Here is a 16,292-nt window from a genome sequence, read left to right on the forward strand (position 1 = left end):
TGTAACTTCTTTTGTCTTGAATATGTAATATTTCCTTTGCTGTTACATTAACTACTAATTACATAATCGTTATGGCTTAAGTGGGTTAATTTTTTCTCTTGCACATACATGGAATACAGTGTGGAAGGAGACTTAGTTTTGTGAATGCATGGAAAATGGATGAATGAATCCCTCACAGAAAAGGATTTTGTCATTGCTGGTATTAATTACAATTTAACGTACCACAGCACCTCATACTGTGTATTCCCCTATGTGTTCAAAATGTCTGAGTTTGTTTTCTCGAAGTCTCTCTCACACCCACATGTTGTAGCAATTCTTTTCTTTTTCTTTTTTTTTTCCCCGCAGCTTCTCAGCCTTTGAATAATTGAGGTTGTCTGACCCTTGAAGATTAATTGTTATTGAGAACATGAAGTGTCACATTTCTTTCTTTAGTTGGGGACTTTTGTGGACTTCTGACTTCGTGTTTCAGAAACCAAGTTGTTGCTATGTGGTGTGAGGGTAAAACTCCTAATTCTCTCACTGCRGAATTGCACAATTCTTTCTAAGCGCTTAAATCTAGGACAATCCTATGTATAGAAATCTAATGATGTTTCTAGAAGAATTTTACTTGTCTCAGGCTCAAGCAGATGCGATAATTCCAGAGTAGCAGGTGAGAGAAGAGGCAGGTATACTTTTTAGTGGGTTAATCYACAAGAAATGCAGTTCATTTCTGTTAAGGCCAGGCAACAGGCTAACAAAAAAGACAAACTGATGATTGCAGTTATCTCATAGCATGCCTCATAGAATATTAACATTTTGTCCTTACAAATTAACACTTCTACAAATTCTTATTGTCTGTTTTCCCTTAATTTCCTTTGAGGGATAGCAGAAATGAAGAAGAGTGTTTTAGATGGATGGGTTTTTTGTAAGTTGTTGGAGCATCAGTGGTGCTGGCTGCATTAAAGATGGGCCTGTAGAAAGAGATTCCTGAGTACGCAGCATGTCAGAGCTGATTGTTAATTTTAGACAAGTCGTCATCTTTGCTCACCAACACATTTTCAAAYATGACATTTTGCTGCAGACGTGTTTGAGATGTCAGGAAGTGGCTGCTAATACCTGGATCTAAATCCAAACATTGTGTGATGTCAATGCAGTATTGCCTGTTTACACCAAGTTTTAGTTTGAGCAGTCAGAAAACAGCAGTCCAAAGCTCAGCATTTACAAAGATCTTTTWTCCCACAATTTTAGTACCAGCTTGTAGCTGCTAGTTGCCAAACTAACTCAGATAAGAAACCAAAATGCTAAACTGCTAATGATTTTTTTTTTTTTATGGTTTGACTGCAGGCTGTCTGAAGTGTAGCTATTTTTATATTACATGATTCCCCCAAAAAGGAGAAGGTAACCAGTGAAAGAGGACAAGGCAGCACTCAGCACAGGCCTGTGCTGCCCCAGGTATCCTGTTGGACCCTGCCTGCATTTAGTGGCTGCTAAAGGCTCTTCCTGGTGAAGCACCAGTGCTTTTTGTCGTGGTAACTTGAGGCTGGCAGTGAGCAAAGTGAACAGATGCCAGTGAAAGGTCTCCTTGGAGTGGGACCAGGAGAGAGGCTTRTCTTTCAACTTCCTTGATGGCAACAAGTTGGGAGAAGGAGGAATCTSTTCTCTTGGCAGTCTGACCTGGTCATTGCCTGTGGGTTACACTTGGTTCTGCTTTGCCAAAATGCAAACTATTGGCTGTAAACTGAATAGCCAAGTGTCAATTGTAAGTGACTRTATATGTAGGTAAGTATTCCCTCCTCCGAGGGTACGCAGTGGCTGCAGACAGAGGTTTTTTGCTGTTGACAGCAGATGAGCGTAGAAAATACAGATGGGGAGTGATGAGAGACCCAGAGACTTTTTCCAAGAGCATTGCATCCATACCCTCTTACTTCTCTTTTCTTTTTTAGTCAGTATTAGTTTTTACTGCCATTATTTTGTGGTCTTGTCTTTTATTTTTCTTTTCTTTTACAGTAATACAATTGCAGCACAGTCTGAAGGGTAAAACTCAATTAATACAGTGAGTGCTAGGAGTATTTTCTTTTTCACAGAGTTCTTGGGTAAGCCACATATGAAACTTGCTTTCTTTTCCATCTATACAATAAAAAAAACATTACAGGCCTCTGAAATTYCTTGCCCGTTACCTGCCTATGGCAATCTACTTGCTATTAAGAGAAACACCTTTGTACACTGTGCACAGAAGTGCCATGTGGTCTCTGACCTGGAACTCCTGCTTATGTCCACCTTAAGAAAAAAACTGCAGACTTGCTGCAGTGGCAAATCTCCTGGCTTAKGGACTGTCTGAATGTTTGTAGGAGTTTCCAGTATCCAGTAAATTAGATGATACTGGAAATGCAATAATAAATTATGGTGCTCATACTAAATATAAATTTTCCTACTTTGAAGTAGTTGGAAAGCTTGTAACATTAACCTGCAGCAATATCCCTTACAGTTCTCCCGGGGCGTTTGACAAGAGCGTACCTGAACTGTGAGAGGGAAGACTCTCCCTCCTTACGTTATTGGTATTTGATGTTTTAGTGCTCTTGGTAACTGCTTSGTAACTGGAGTACGCCTGCAACTGAGAGCTCATGGTAATGAGAATGCCGGGTTGTAGAAAGAGATAAATAAGGAAATAAACACATTTGATTGGAAGAGTAGTGTGTATGAGCTTCTTGGTGGTGGTGGTTGTTTTTATTCTGCAGATGTTATCAATAGAAAGGCCTTTTTTTCCCTCTCTGCCCTTTTCTGAACCACTAAGTTGTCTCATGCCATCTTTACATCTGGTTAGGTTGGGATAACTTGTCCCCATACCCTCTCGTTCTTCCTTTCAGGCGTCTTCTGTAAACCTGGCATGGACCTTTGCACTGCTGTCAGCAAATCCTGCAATGGCCTCTCTCTTGCCRGTGCTGCTGTCCTGTGTTGGAGTGGGACAGTAAGCTGTTCGGCACAGTGACTGTTCGCGTGCTTTCTGAAACATTGTAAAGTGAATTAATGTTGGGTTACTAGCATAAGCTGCCCCAAACCAATGAGTTTTTGTGCATGTTGGGAACTGATGCTAAAGTCTTTAAATATACTTTTGGAAAAGAAACATAATTAAACATTTTTTTCTTTACATTTATTTTTGTTTTGAGGGGAGTGGGGAAGAGCAGAGTAGAAAGTATTAACAGACCGGTTGCTCAGTTATCTCTGTGGTAACCCTCAGCTACTGTCACAACTCTTTTCTTCACCAGAGGAAAACAATTGTTGTGATTGCCATTTTATCTGAATTAGACTGAGTGGCTATGTATTTCAACATGAACAACATTAACCTATTTTGTTAACCTACAACCTACATATTTTATCCCATGAAATCCCTCTAGATCAGTACTGACCGGATATGGTCCGTACACTTACTGTTCCTCAGTTTCTGTGCATCATTTCTGCATTTCTTCAGTATCATCCATTCAAGTTTCTCAAAACAGTTTACCAGTGTGACAGGAATGACCTTTCATTTATTCAAGGAGTATTATCCTGGAAAGACCAAGCACTTCTACGCTTGTTGGTAAGTGTTTAACCACCTTACGTTTGAGCAGCTATGAGGATGTTTGGATGACCAGACCTGGCATCTTTTCCTAATGATGAAAAATACTTCCCTCTATGAATTGACCCCACTGTAATAAAGAYGGCTGCTGAGAAAGTAGGGTGTTATTCAGCATGAAAAGGAGTGGGAGAGTAAAGCAGYGTGGTTTGAGGGGACTAATGGGTAGGCTGTTTTGAAAATGACTGGTGAGTTTCTGCCGCAAATAGGACAGAGGATCAGATTTGTAACAACAAATCTGGATGTTTGTTTGGCTTCTCTTACACTTGGTCACTGAAATTTGGCTCGTATGTCCACACTAAACTTGATTGCATCTGCTGCAGGCCTTTCCTACTAAGCTATTATTCATAACATGTAATTCATTAGAAATCCGAAACAAACCTTTACCTGTTCCATTCTTGTCCCCAGCTTTTGGTTAGAAACCCTTTCTACTTTAATCTTTTTGGTTGATTGGGCTGGTTGTTTTTTGTTTCACAGACTTAYTTTGTTATTCAAACCTCATAGATAGTGGGAACTGACTTTCCAGTGCTGATACTAGAAAATCTGGAAATGGTTCTTGTTACAAATGCCTGTGTGTTCCTTTTGGGATTAAAAAACTTGTTTTGCAGAATTTTCTGCCAAATATATCATTGTCTTTCAAACAGCATTAGACTAGTAATTAAATGAGACTAACACAAGTGCGAAGTGGATATACTTTTGGTTCGTTTTTTTTACTACACAGCTGCTTCTTATTCATCTTCGGGGAAAGTAATATTGCTGTGATGTATAATCTCTATTCCTGTTTCTTCCTGTCTCTAACTCCTTTCTATTCTTGTACTTTAGGCTGCTAGTTTTTTCAGGTGTTGCATTACGATTGTGATTTCAGCATGGGCTGCTCCTTTAGAGCTGCCCTTGGTGCTTTTTCTGGGCCTGGRGCTCAAATTACAGTGTTGAAGTTGCTATGTAGATCTTTAACTCCAAACCTCTAAGTCAATTCCACAACTCACTGGGATGCTTGCCTCAAGCTTCTTTTTTCTTTCTGACTGTATAAAAATTTTGTTACCAGATTCAATGCATTTTTATATGAGCTAGTATCCTGTGCCCAATTAGGCATYTATTGTGTTCCCTATAAACACCTTAAAAATCAAGTTTTTAAAACAATTGCATTAAGAGAAATGGTAGCAAATACATTTTAGATGTCATCCTCATAGAAATCCATTTATTGGGTTGATGTTTGTTTCTTGATGAGCAAGTTCTATTTTAATACTGAGTTTTCATTACTCTGGAAACTTTGTATATTGGCTGACATAATTTGTTATCAGGCTTCAGTGTTAAAAGCTGAAATGTGTTTGCTCAGTTTACAGACTTGATGTAACAGCTTTTGGCTTTGTTATCTCAGCAAAATATACTCAAATTGTGTATGGGAAAACTTTTTGGTTTTATTATAAGTGACTGCTTGGTGCTGAGTTTCAGAGATTTTAGAAGCACTTTGGGTTTGTTCTGATGATCTGTGGTGTTTCCTTTTCATCTGTGTTAGGCTAAATTATTACGGTCCTTTGAGACCACCATAGATTAGCTGGAAGCATGTTGAACAGATGGATTTCATTTTAGCTGGTTGTGTGTGTAATTTTAAGTGACAGGCYTTTAACACAACGTACTACTTATTCTCTGTTACTGCATAAACCACCCTAGGACAGCTCTAAGGTAGAAATAAATACAAGTCAAGAGTAATTTGTCTGGATGCTATTACATACGTGTGAAGCCACTTGCACGTGATTTGGAGAGGGAAGTTGAGGATAAATCAATAGGCTTTTTATTTTCAGTGAGTAAGTAAAATTAGTAAAAGGTGCTGCTGGCAATACAAGCTGGAGGACCTAGTGTTCCACAATTGGATTTTCTTCTTTCTGGGTCAAATCAGTGTTGCCGCTAGACACAACTGCAGAAATGTGTTACGTTAAAATAAATGATTCACCTTGGAGTCAGTGGGACTAAGCAAGGAAATCTGCTGCTATGTAGCTATTAAATGTTTTGTGTCGTATTTTAGAAGTGAATGTACATTTTTGTTTTTAATCAAGTGAAATACATTATTTCCTACACAGTTGTGTGCTTGGGGGGGGGTACTTGTACATAGTATATTCTACTAGGCTTAAAGTAAAAGAAATTGTCCTAAAATACATACATACCCGTGTGTGTAYGTGTATATATACATATATATGTGTGTATATGTACATGCATACATATATATATGCACACACACACCCCTTTATTTAAACAGAGAGCTTTTGTTGTGAGATGAAAACAATGTGTGCTATAAAGAGCTTGAATTCATCTTAAAGCTAATGCCCTTATCAGGACTTGCCTTGCACTCTACTGTCTGAAGTGATTTTTGTCCTATGCCAGTCTGAATCAGTTGATTAACCAGTTTATAAAGCCATGAAAGAGTGCATAGTGGATCACGCTATAACCATGGAGTCTTACTTTCATTTCCTGCCTCCATTGCCTATTATATTCTCGTTTGCCCATTGATGACTTGTGTATTTATGACGAGCACACTCTTCTAGGGCTGTCTTACTGTGTGTTTGTGCAGCTTGTAGCAGATGAGGTTTTGCTCCTGACTGGGATGTAAATAGCAAAACCTGAGCTGTGATAATACTTGATCTAAGGATTAGTGGATGATCGTGTCTGTACTTTTTTTTTGTATGATATCCTATTGTGTGCTGTCTGACTTGCACAATTTTTTGAATAAAACCTGATCCTTCCTTTGTTTGATGTGTCTTCCCATCATTTGGTTAACTATGTGGACTCTACGCATGCTGAGAATGGTAAAAGACTAGACACGGTTCCTTCACGTCCCCTCCTRTCAAGATTCCAGCCTATGATTGTCAGGACTGATTATTTTCAGCAGATAAGGCAACAGTTATTTTAGTGACCTTTGGATTTCCACTTGAAGGGTCTTTAGAAGTGTGCTTTGTAATTTGCTTTTTTTTTTTTTTTTAAAAAAAAAAAAGCCTTTAACAGTGGATAATCCTCTAGTTTATCACATAACAAATACTATTGGTGTGGAGATGAGCAGAATTCTTAAATTTTGTTGTGTATATAATGTTTTGGCTGGGAAACAAGTACTGAGTCATACATAAATAGTGTCATCAGGTGTGCTCACATGGTAAGATGTACGTGGAAAACATGTCAGTGAAAGATCTGTTTGTTTTATTTCCTTGTCATTAGCCTGCAACAACTTGTCTGATCTTTTTTGARACCCTGTCATATAGTCTGTAGAATCTTATTTCCCTGATACCTTTAATAAGTGAGATAATTATAGTGAAATAAATCTTTTAAAAAGATGTATATATACCTTGAAAGGCTATATGTATRTATATATATACATACATACATATATATATTTATATATATTTAAACATAACCACCTCATTGAAGGCTGTAGAATGACCATCTGTGTTGATATGTAAAAGAAAAATGGAAACTTTAAAAATTATATTTGCATTTTTTCCTCCAATTTGCTCTTCTCAATATGGTTTATTGTTTAAAAACTGCTTATCAAACTTTCCCTCTTATTTAGAGGGAAATAACTTTAACTTTCTGAATTTTAATTCCAGAAAACCTTGAATCCAGTTCTTTCTCTCTGACTTGGAGAGAATCTTGCCTAGTAAATGCAGTTCCCATACTATGGTGATTTTAGTGTTTTTGGGGGACACTTTGGGAACAAAGCTGCCATCTCCTGCTGCAGCTGGGAGGATCTGAACTGGTGCAGATGGCCAGGACTACAGCCACCTCAATAGAGCTCTTAAGTACCAACTCCCACTGAGAATTTGTCTACACATATAGTGTCTCCTTTYGCAAATACATCCCACTCCAAGAAATGTTTGTGGGTGCAGTTATTTATCAAGATTATTGGAGAAATATGTTGACTGTGGTGCACAGGTATGACTGCTGAACTTTTGCCCTCCTTTGGTCTGAACTGCTGTTGAAATTTAAGCCAGATTCTCCGGGTAGGTAGTGTTTGCTCTTTATTGTTTAAATAAAGCTAGTGATGGTTTTTCCTCCTGGCCATTGTAATTGGGAAAGCACCATTTGGCTTCCAGTCAGCTGGGCAATTAGCATTTTATAGCCAAGCCRTACGCTTAAATGGAATTACTTGGCTCGAGTGTTGAATTACAATGGCCAGTAGGCTGCCATTCTTCTTGCATAATTTATTCAGTACTTACTTTCGTGTTTAGGATTCAGGAAGAGGTTAATTTAATTCCATAGGAGAAGCTAGTAGTTACTTTACCTTAACACTGTCCTTTACTGTGATGCAGGGGAAGGTTTTTGTGTAAAGCATGTATTTACCTAGTCCGTCAGCTATAGATAAGGCAGCCTTACCTACTTCTTTCCTAGGAATGCAGTCTTTGCTGGAGCCATTGACACACTTACTGTTAAAAGTGCTGCCAAGACTAATTACCTGAGACCATTTTCTTCCATGCTGTTGCACAGGTATTTTTAAGAAGCGGTTGTATAAAAGGGTAATATAGTCCTAGGAGACTTTCCTACAAACTTGCAAGGGGTCTGTTTACTCTGTTAGAATATAAAATACTAATATATGACAGTGGTGACTTAACACTGAGAAGTGCCATTGCATCTGTTATGATTATCCAGGGTAGACACTGAATATCCTCTGTGTGTCATCTTGGAAGGATTTAAAAAAAATATATATGTAAAACACATTCTGCTCCCAGAAATTCTTAGACTGAGTAAGGTAGCTACAATACATTTATTTCAGCTCTTAGTAAGCCTAAGCACTTAACTCAGTGCTCATAATTATATCCTGAATMTCCTATGTGTCTCGATTTTCCTAAAGCCCTTAGCCGCTAGAATCAATGTGGGAGGGTTGTGGGGGGTGTGGTGGTGGTGTGGGGTTTTTTTGTTTTGTTTTTTAAGCTCCTTTCTTAGCAGAGTGATTGCAGAGAGCTTGCAAATGTAGAGCAAATGCACACCAAGGGCTTAGACGCCAGAAGGCTACTAAGAACACAGCACTTATTTATTTAGATATATCTAACTTCATGATTTCTAGGTAACTTGATTATATTTTTGAGTCCTTGGGGTGCTAGTCTTGGAATGCCTGGCTGTTTTGAGCAAACTTTACCTCTAGCTTAAGCAATTTGCYCTTTTACTGCTCCCATCTGCCAGTTGTCTTAGCATGCTTCATATCCTGTGCACAGCATAGAGAGAAAGCAAGCACTGAACACTTAATTTGACCTTCACTTAGAAAGTGCTCCCTCTAGAAATGGGGCACGTATCTGCATGCAGAAGCCTTTGTGGCTGGCCTTTATGCACAGAGTTCCGGTCTGGCTTGAGTAGTATAAGGTTTGGTCACTAATATTTGCATTGAATGATGTCTGCTACCTAGAAGCTTGTATTCTCGCCCCCTTCCCCCCTACTGCTAACGGAAGAGCTGAGACTTTTGTCAAAGTGTGCATCCCTAAAATATTCTGATCTTGGGAAGGGGAGAATTTCAGGCGCCTATAGAAACTGCACTTAAGCCTCATAGTAAGCAATTTTGAACTGGATCCATAAAAGAAGACTACTGGTGTCAAAATTATTTTCTTGTGGAAAGCTCATTAGCAGCAGTAAAAACACTGTAAGCAGTAGTCTGTGTGAGATGATTCCTGGCTTGCAGTTTCTGGTTGCTTAGTTGGTTATTGGCCTAGGTGTAAAGCTAACTGCTCAAAACCTAATTGTTTTGATAATTAAGGAAATTGTTACCGTATGTTGTTGCTTTAATCTTTACTATTTTAGTTTTTACAAAATGATTTAAAGGTGTCTCGTAGGAGAAATGAGAATTTTTGCTTGTATAGCTGCTCTCYGGAGTTCTTTGGGGTTTTGTGGGCTGTTGAAGGCATTTGCAAACCTTGCTTTACTCTGCCTGCCTGTGCTGCCCCGAGCCATGCTGTTCTTCTGCGGGAGAAGAACAAACGTGCACCGTTTCTTACTCACTGTTATGTTTCAAAGCTATGTTTGATTCCAAGCATAACAGCATCTTTTTATATAATACAATAGCTTGCTTCTATTGTGGGAAAATGCTTCATTTTATTTACGATTTGCTGACTGGGCCCCAATTGCAGGTCCAGATTGAACTAATGCCTAATGTAGCTGTAATTTGAAAGCCAGTTTGGTCTGTGGAATTGTTTAATCCTTGGTGAGGATTCCASCCTCTAAAGAGCCCAGCTGTAGTGGGCTAAAGCGCAAGTAGACTTTGCAGGATTTTCCAAGTGAGATGGTAAGTGTGAAGGGAGCAGAGAAGCCAGACTGAAGCACAGCATCATAGTTGCATATCTGTGAGTTAGTGTTGCWGTTAACCTGACATCCTATACTGTCATTTGGAGAGTTGTTTAAGATCTGAGSTTAAATCAGAACTGTTCTAGATCCTAGATTTCTGAATGTCTTTACTCTTCTCATGACTTGGGTCCAATAGAATTACTCTGTATGTTTAACATACCAGTACTGACCCTGCAGCAGTTTGGCAGTAGGGTTAAGTAAACCATGCATCTGACTGGATGAATTACTGATGTTTTAGCTGAGGAAAACAAGGAAATATTGACAAGTGGATAGAAGCTGAAGAATTGCTTATTTGCTGTTAGGGGGAAGGGACTTTGGTTATATGCCCAGATGTAGGGAGCTTAAGCAGTGGTTCAGAGATGCAGTCACATTATCCTAGCTGACATGACCACATGTCAGCTCAGCCCTATTAACTTGACTGTTTTTAGTCTGTACAAAAGCTGAGGTAAAATTAATCAGCTCAAATATCAATGTATGAGCTTTCAGCTAATACATTTCCCCACATGCTTATAGCTGAGTGATTGAATGGTTTACTGGTATGTCTCAGTTGATAAAGGTTAGTTTAATAAACTGAAGTAACTATTTCTGTGACACACTTTCTTAATCTTGAAAAATAACGATAAAATGATATTGACCTTCTTTTATAAAGCACTTGTAGATCTAGTGATGAGCTATGCTACATAGTGGCTAGATATTATCATAATAACAACCTGAGGTTAAGGCATTTAGCACTGTAAAGCATCTGTTTAAGTAATTTACTTAAAAAGTAAACAGATCAGAGTATTACCTCTTAAAACAGTTTGGGTCTTTTCATCTGAATTCAGAGATCAGTCCTCACTGATCAGGTCTGTTTCTGCTTGTAATTGGTGACTATCAGATTCTTGCCAGACTAAGAACAAACATAAACAACTGCAAGGGCATTCAGTCATGGATGCGTTGGAAAGTATACTCAGTTTTACGGAGAGAATGCACAGGAATGTTAGCAACGTAAAGGTTAGCTGTAATGTCTTTTGTGTCTGCCAGTTAGATAACTAGAGGTCTGATGATTACACAAAAACAACAAGAATTCCTTATGCGTTCCTGCCTCAGTGCCACTGCGTGCATTGGGAGGCTAAAAATAGGGTGTGTGTTGGTGAGGTTTTTTTTTGTTTTGTTTTATTTTGTTTTTACACGATGGCCATCACTAATCAAAGCTTGATAGTTTGTAATATGAAGATTGTGAAAAGTTTTTGTTTATAGCTGCAGTGCCCCAATGCATTGTCATAGTGGCTACTGCAGCCTAGTCATGTCCTGTGAAATTCAATACGTGTTGCACCTGTTGGGGAGCAGATGCAAACAAACTTGTTTAACATGGCTTGAATGTCCAAACTATAAAATGCATTTGGCTGATGACTCTGCAAATGGTTAGTCCTCACTAGCCAAACTTTGCATTGCATAGATATTTTTAGAGCCTCTGTTCTTAATGGCACCCCCAAAAAAACCCATCAGCTCTGACATTGAGCTATTTCTACTTTATCCAGAAACATACCGCTGATTAGTGTGTTCCAAATATGAATCAGAAAAAAAGTATGAAATGTGTTACATCCGTAATAGTTCTTCAAACATCCATGCTGATTACTTATCAAATATTGCACWCTCACTGAAATATTTCCTCTTTCTATCAGGTTTAACTTTTCTGTGGTGACTTTGAAAGTAGAGAAATAACAATCTGGTAACTCAGAGAGGAAGTGTTTCAGTGAATAGGTGATTGTTTCAGGAATTGTGTTGCTTTATTTAGTGCTTGGTTACAGTATTTTTTTCCTCTGGCTCTGAATACCCTATGAGTATTAATGCCTGTGCCCTCCTGATGGCCTAGAGGTGGTCTGGGAAATGGAGACAAGCAGGGAAAAGGCACCTGCCAAACATTTGGTAGTTTTATGTGGGACTTGCACAGGGCTTTAATCACATAACCATTTTCCTCTTAAACTTTTGTTGGTGAAATAAAATACCTGCCTACATAATGTTTTATTCAGATCATCATACGTGAGTGCTAGTAACTGCTGGTTGAAGCTAGYAGTCGTACTCCTGTGCTCTAAATGTTACAGAAAATGACTTGGGTGCATGGCAAAACACATTACTGTACACAGGCTCCTTTACAGTCTGTTTGTCCACCTTTGAGCATTTGCCTGCCCCAGGGCTTCCAGCATTCCCTGTCTTGTAAGCTCATTCAGACATTTCAGTGCAGCTTCAGGCAGCTGACATTTAAGTGTTAAACCTGACTGAGCAATGTACCTCCCTTCCTTTGTCTCCCCCAAAGTAAAACAAACAAACAAACAAAAAAACCACATTTGAATGAGGTTCATGACATAACTTAAACATACCTGCTTTCTTCTCCATTAAAACCAAAAGTAAATCTGGAACTTCAAACCCAGTTTCTCAGAGTAGTGTAGATGTAGATGTCTTTTCAGTGCTCCCCCCTTTCCTCTCCCCTCCCTTCCCCTGCCCATCATTAAAATTTCAGACCCATGAAATAATTGGACCAATTATTTGAATTACTCAAACTTCACAGACTGGCTTAGGTACCTTTGATGAACCCGCTACCTTTGTAAGCCCTGAAACATGACAACAGCTGTATGTTGAACATCAAATGAATATAGGTCATGTCTGCGGAAAAGGCATGACTGATGGGAGTACCCTGGCATGGCTGTGCATTTATTTTGATTAGTACCGTGGGACCCTATARGTTCTATACCAGCTATTGTTAAAGGAGGCGATCGGTGTATGTTAGCTCTGCAACTTGATGCCATCTTCAAATAGTGATTTCTCTCTGAAGTGGGGTTTCCTCTTGTGACCTCTGAACTGCCAGTATGTTAAAGGCTTGGTAATCGATGGAGCTCTGTATTCTTTGTGATGTGATTGATTGGGATTCCTTCACACTGAACTCTGCTTAATGTTCTCTTTTGTTTAGGAGGTCCTCCAGCAGCTGATTGTAATGAATTTACCAAATGTTTTAATGATTGGCAAAGATCCTCTTTCTGGTGAGTAGTTTGAGTTCTTCCCCCTGCTGTTAAATGCTAAGCAAAATTTGTATTTATTTTATTTTCTTAAATAACAAATGTGCTTTTAACCAAACTATACATACTTGTACTTGACCAAACTACAAATATTTTAGAGTATCACAGAGTCTGTCTGTTAAATACAAGTAATGTATACTGCTTATTTGCTTATGTAGGTATGTATATATAATATCTGATATGTGTGTGGATGCATGTGTTATGTTTATATATACAGACGTGCAATAGTAAATTAGCTCTGAGAGAGTCTGTTTAAGTGACTTACTCAGTGTTAGAGAGGAACAATTCCAGCCCAGCTGGGAGTTGTTTGTGCCTCAGTTTCTCTCTTTGTACATACTTCAATCTTTGTCATAGAAAGGTGGCCCTGTACGTATGCGCTCCTCTTGGCAGAGCCAGAGCAGCAACTGCTGGTGTGAAAGTTTTCTTCCTTCCCTGCTTCAAGATGACCCAGGGTATGTCTGCCATAGGAGAATAGTTTGTCCTTCAGTTTTTTTGTTCTGTGTACCCATCTAATTAGTTCAGTTATGGCAATATGTGCACAGCAGCAAAGGCTGTTTGTAGAGTTACCTGCTACAAGGGGTGTTGTCCTGCAGCATGAGGAAACTATTGCAAATGAAGCACGAGAAGGAAAAAATACAAAGCTAGAGAGAAAAATACCTCTGTAATGTCTTAGAGAAAAGGTGGCAGAGAATRGATGGAGGAGAAAAGCAGCTGTCTAGTTGTTTTTTCTGGGCAAGAACATATGTGTCACAGAGGGTACCCTATCAACAATTACTTGGGGATGGATGAGCTTATGTCAAGTTTTTCATGTCTTTGGTGGGAGGGTTAAAATGAAGTGTTTGGGATTGAGATATTTACTACTTTGCAAGCGCATTCCATCTCTATCATATCCCCATGCCTAGGGCAGTAAATTTGTTTTTACYGGTGAAGAAAAACCAGGTGAACTGGATCAGCAGTGATAGAGGATGATGTGGTAACAAATGGCAGAGACCTTGGCAGAAGAYTTGCCTTTGCTGTTCTTAGCAGCAGTAGTGTAGTATCTGTATGTCACAAAGGGTTTATATAAGACAAGGATGTAAACCTAAAGATGTTGGATCACTGAGATTCCGACTTAATACCTTTTGTAGTAAAATCCAGCTGAGGGCAAGATGTTCACTTATTCAGCTAGCAGAATGAAGTCTGTACTGCCAGCACGAATTCTCCATTACAGGCTACTGGAATGGCTAAGAGGAGGGGAAAGAAATTCAAGAGCTGTCACTCTCAGGCATATGGGCAATGGGCAGAGCCTGGACTGCTAGCATTACAAATGCCAGTGAATAGTGGTATCTGGGGCAACCAGGCAATTTTTCTGCTGGCTTGCATCAGTGTAAAAGGCTGTCTGGCTTTTTGTCCTGGCCATTCCTGAATGACAGCTGACAGAAGGCTCATACTGCAGGAGCCACAGCATTGGTTCCTGAGGAGCTTGCACACTTAAAAGCTGTCCTGTGGTTGTGTATAGTTTCTCACTAAAACACTAACCATTGCTCTGAGAATCCTGTGACTTGTTGCTTTCTGACAGCATGTCAAATCGATCTCGTTCTTTCTTTCAAGAAAGCACCTGACATGTTTCTTGTAGGGAGGATATTGTCACCCATGTGTTCTTATCTACTAGCTCCTCTGATTAAAACCAGACTTCTGCATCATTTTACTGACATCTTTTGAAATGCAACATTTTCATTGTGTATATTTTAAGTTGTTGACATATTGCCAACATTCATCAGAACATGTGGGAAAAGATGTTAAATAGCACAAAAGTGGAATAGGTGGATGATGGAAAATGATGGGGTATGTGTGTATAAGAAAAGTGTGAAGTTCTTGTTTAGGCATATTATGGAATGCTTTTGAGAATCGGTCACAGCGTAGACGCTGCAGAGGTAGGTGGTGCACAGAGACAGAGTTAAGATTGTACTTGCTCCAGAGAGCATACTCAAGGAGGAGAGCGTCTGAGCACAAGACTTCAAGAAGAGCTCTTCTTGATCTTACTTTAGGTAAACGATCACTGCTAAGAAGCGCTGAAGAAATTGTTGAAGAAGTAGAGAACTAGCAGTTTCAGGAAGAAGAATCTGGCTGATGTCTGACAAAGCCTGGAAAGAGCAGGCAGGAGAGGGCTAAGATGTTAGTCAAATGGATAGAAAGGAATTCTTAAAAGTGGGATGAAGGGAGAACCCATGTGGCAGGTGAGTGATGACCAGATAATTGTCAGATTGATGTGGTTTTTTTGCTGAGTGCCTTACAGAGAAGTGTGGGAGGAAGGCAGCAGCACTCAGGGAAGAGGGGAAAGTGAAATGAGAGATTCTCTCTAACTGTGAGAGAGCTAAAGGAGCTAAAGGAGGACTGCAGGCCAAATAGAGGTATGAGGACAAAGCAGTCATCAGCATGGAAAGTGGTGCTTTTGGCATGAATACAGAGGAGCCCCATGGAAAACTCATGGAAAATGAGAGGGCTGGGGGTACAGCAATGTGGGGAGAAGATATGAGACATTAATTAAGGGGTAAGTGTTTAAAAGTGGCAAGAGCAGTAGAGAAGCCTCCTCCTTTCTGTCATTGGTCCAGTACAGGACAGAGATTGAGAAGGGAGAAGGTCTTGGAGGAAGTAGCTGCAAAGACAGTGCTGGACAAAGGAACATAAACAGTAATAGATGCTGGAGAAGGTGAGGGAGGTGCAGATGGTCTAAGTGGCTGGGATGGAAGTAGATGGGAAGGCTTTTGCCTTCCCTATATTTTAGGTAATTTCTCTGAATGAAAGACCCTTCTTTACCAGAGGGGGGAGGAGAAATCATCCCATGGTCATATTCCTAGAACAAATGGAGTATTGCTTTGTACTCTTTGAACTCAGAAGGCTCCTAACTTCTGTATTAACTCCACAGATCCCAGATCAGAGAGTTATTAGATCACTCAATTAAATTGTTATACAGTGCATCTGGGTGACTTATTCCTAGTAATGGCTTTGCATGATATTTGAGTGGTCTGTTTGCCAGTTCAGTCTGCAAATTTTACTTTGTCCTCTGAAACACTGCCAAAAATCATTGTGTATTAAATTATAACTGAATAGCTCTAAAGCTGAGAATACTGCTCTTGCTATTTAGCTTACACTTGTCACTTGATATTTTGGACTACTGAGGGCTTCTAGGGCTGTACTTTGGATATGAGACTATTGCAAAAACAGAGCTGCCACTATTAAAAATGCCACGACAATAGGGCTTTTGCATAGGAGATGGCACATGTCTGCTGGATTTAGGAGCTTTACCTGCTTTCATGACCTCTAAATCATTTTATTTTAGGCTGTGGCAACTTTACTTA

The 16,292-nt window shown here is 39.4% G+C and overlaps 1 protein-coding gene across 1 annotated transcript in view; it reads left to right on the forward strand.

The window, feature by feature from the left end:
- CCDC88C (coiled-coil and HOOK domain protein 88C) overlaps nucleotides 1-16,292 on the forward strand; it is a 97,521-nt gene that overhangs the window by 29,998 nt on the left and 51,231 nt on the right. The window contains exon 3 of the mRNA XM_085317550.1: nucleotides 12,849-12,918. Within this exon, the coding sequence (XP_085173676.1) occupies nucleotides 12,849-12,918 (70 nt within the window). The remainder of the gene's footprint in view (nucleotides 1-12,848; nucleotides 12,919-16,292) is intronic.

Source organism: Rhea americana, unplaced genomic scaffold (assembly GCF_003343005.1).
Source record: "Rhea americana isolate MKP2758 unplaced genomic scaffold, rheAme1 scaffold_5, whole genome shotgun sequence".
NCBI lineage: Eukaryota > Metazoa > Chordata > Aves > Rheiformes > Rheidae > Rhea > Rhea americana.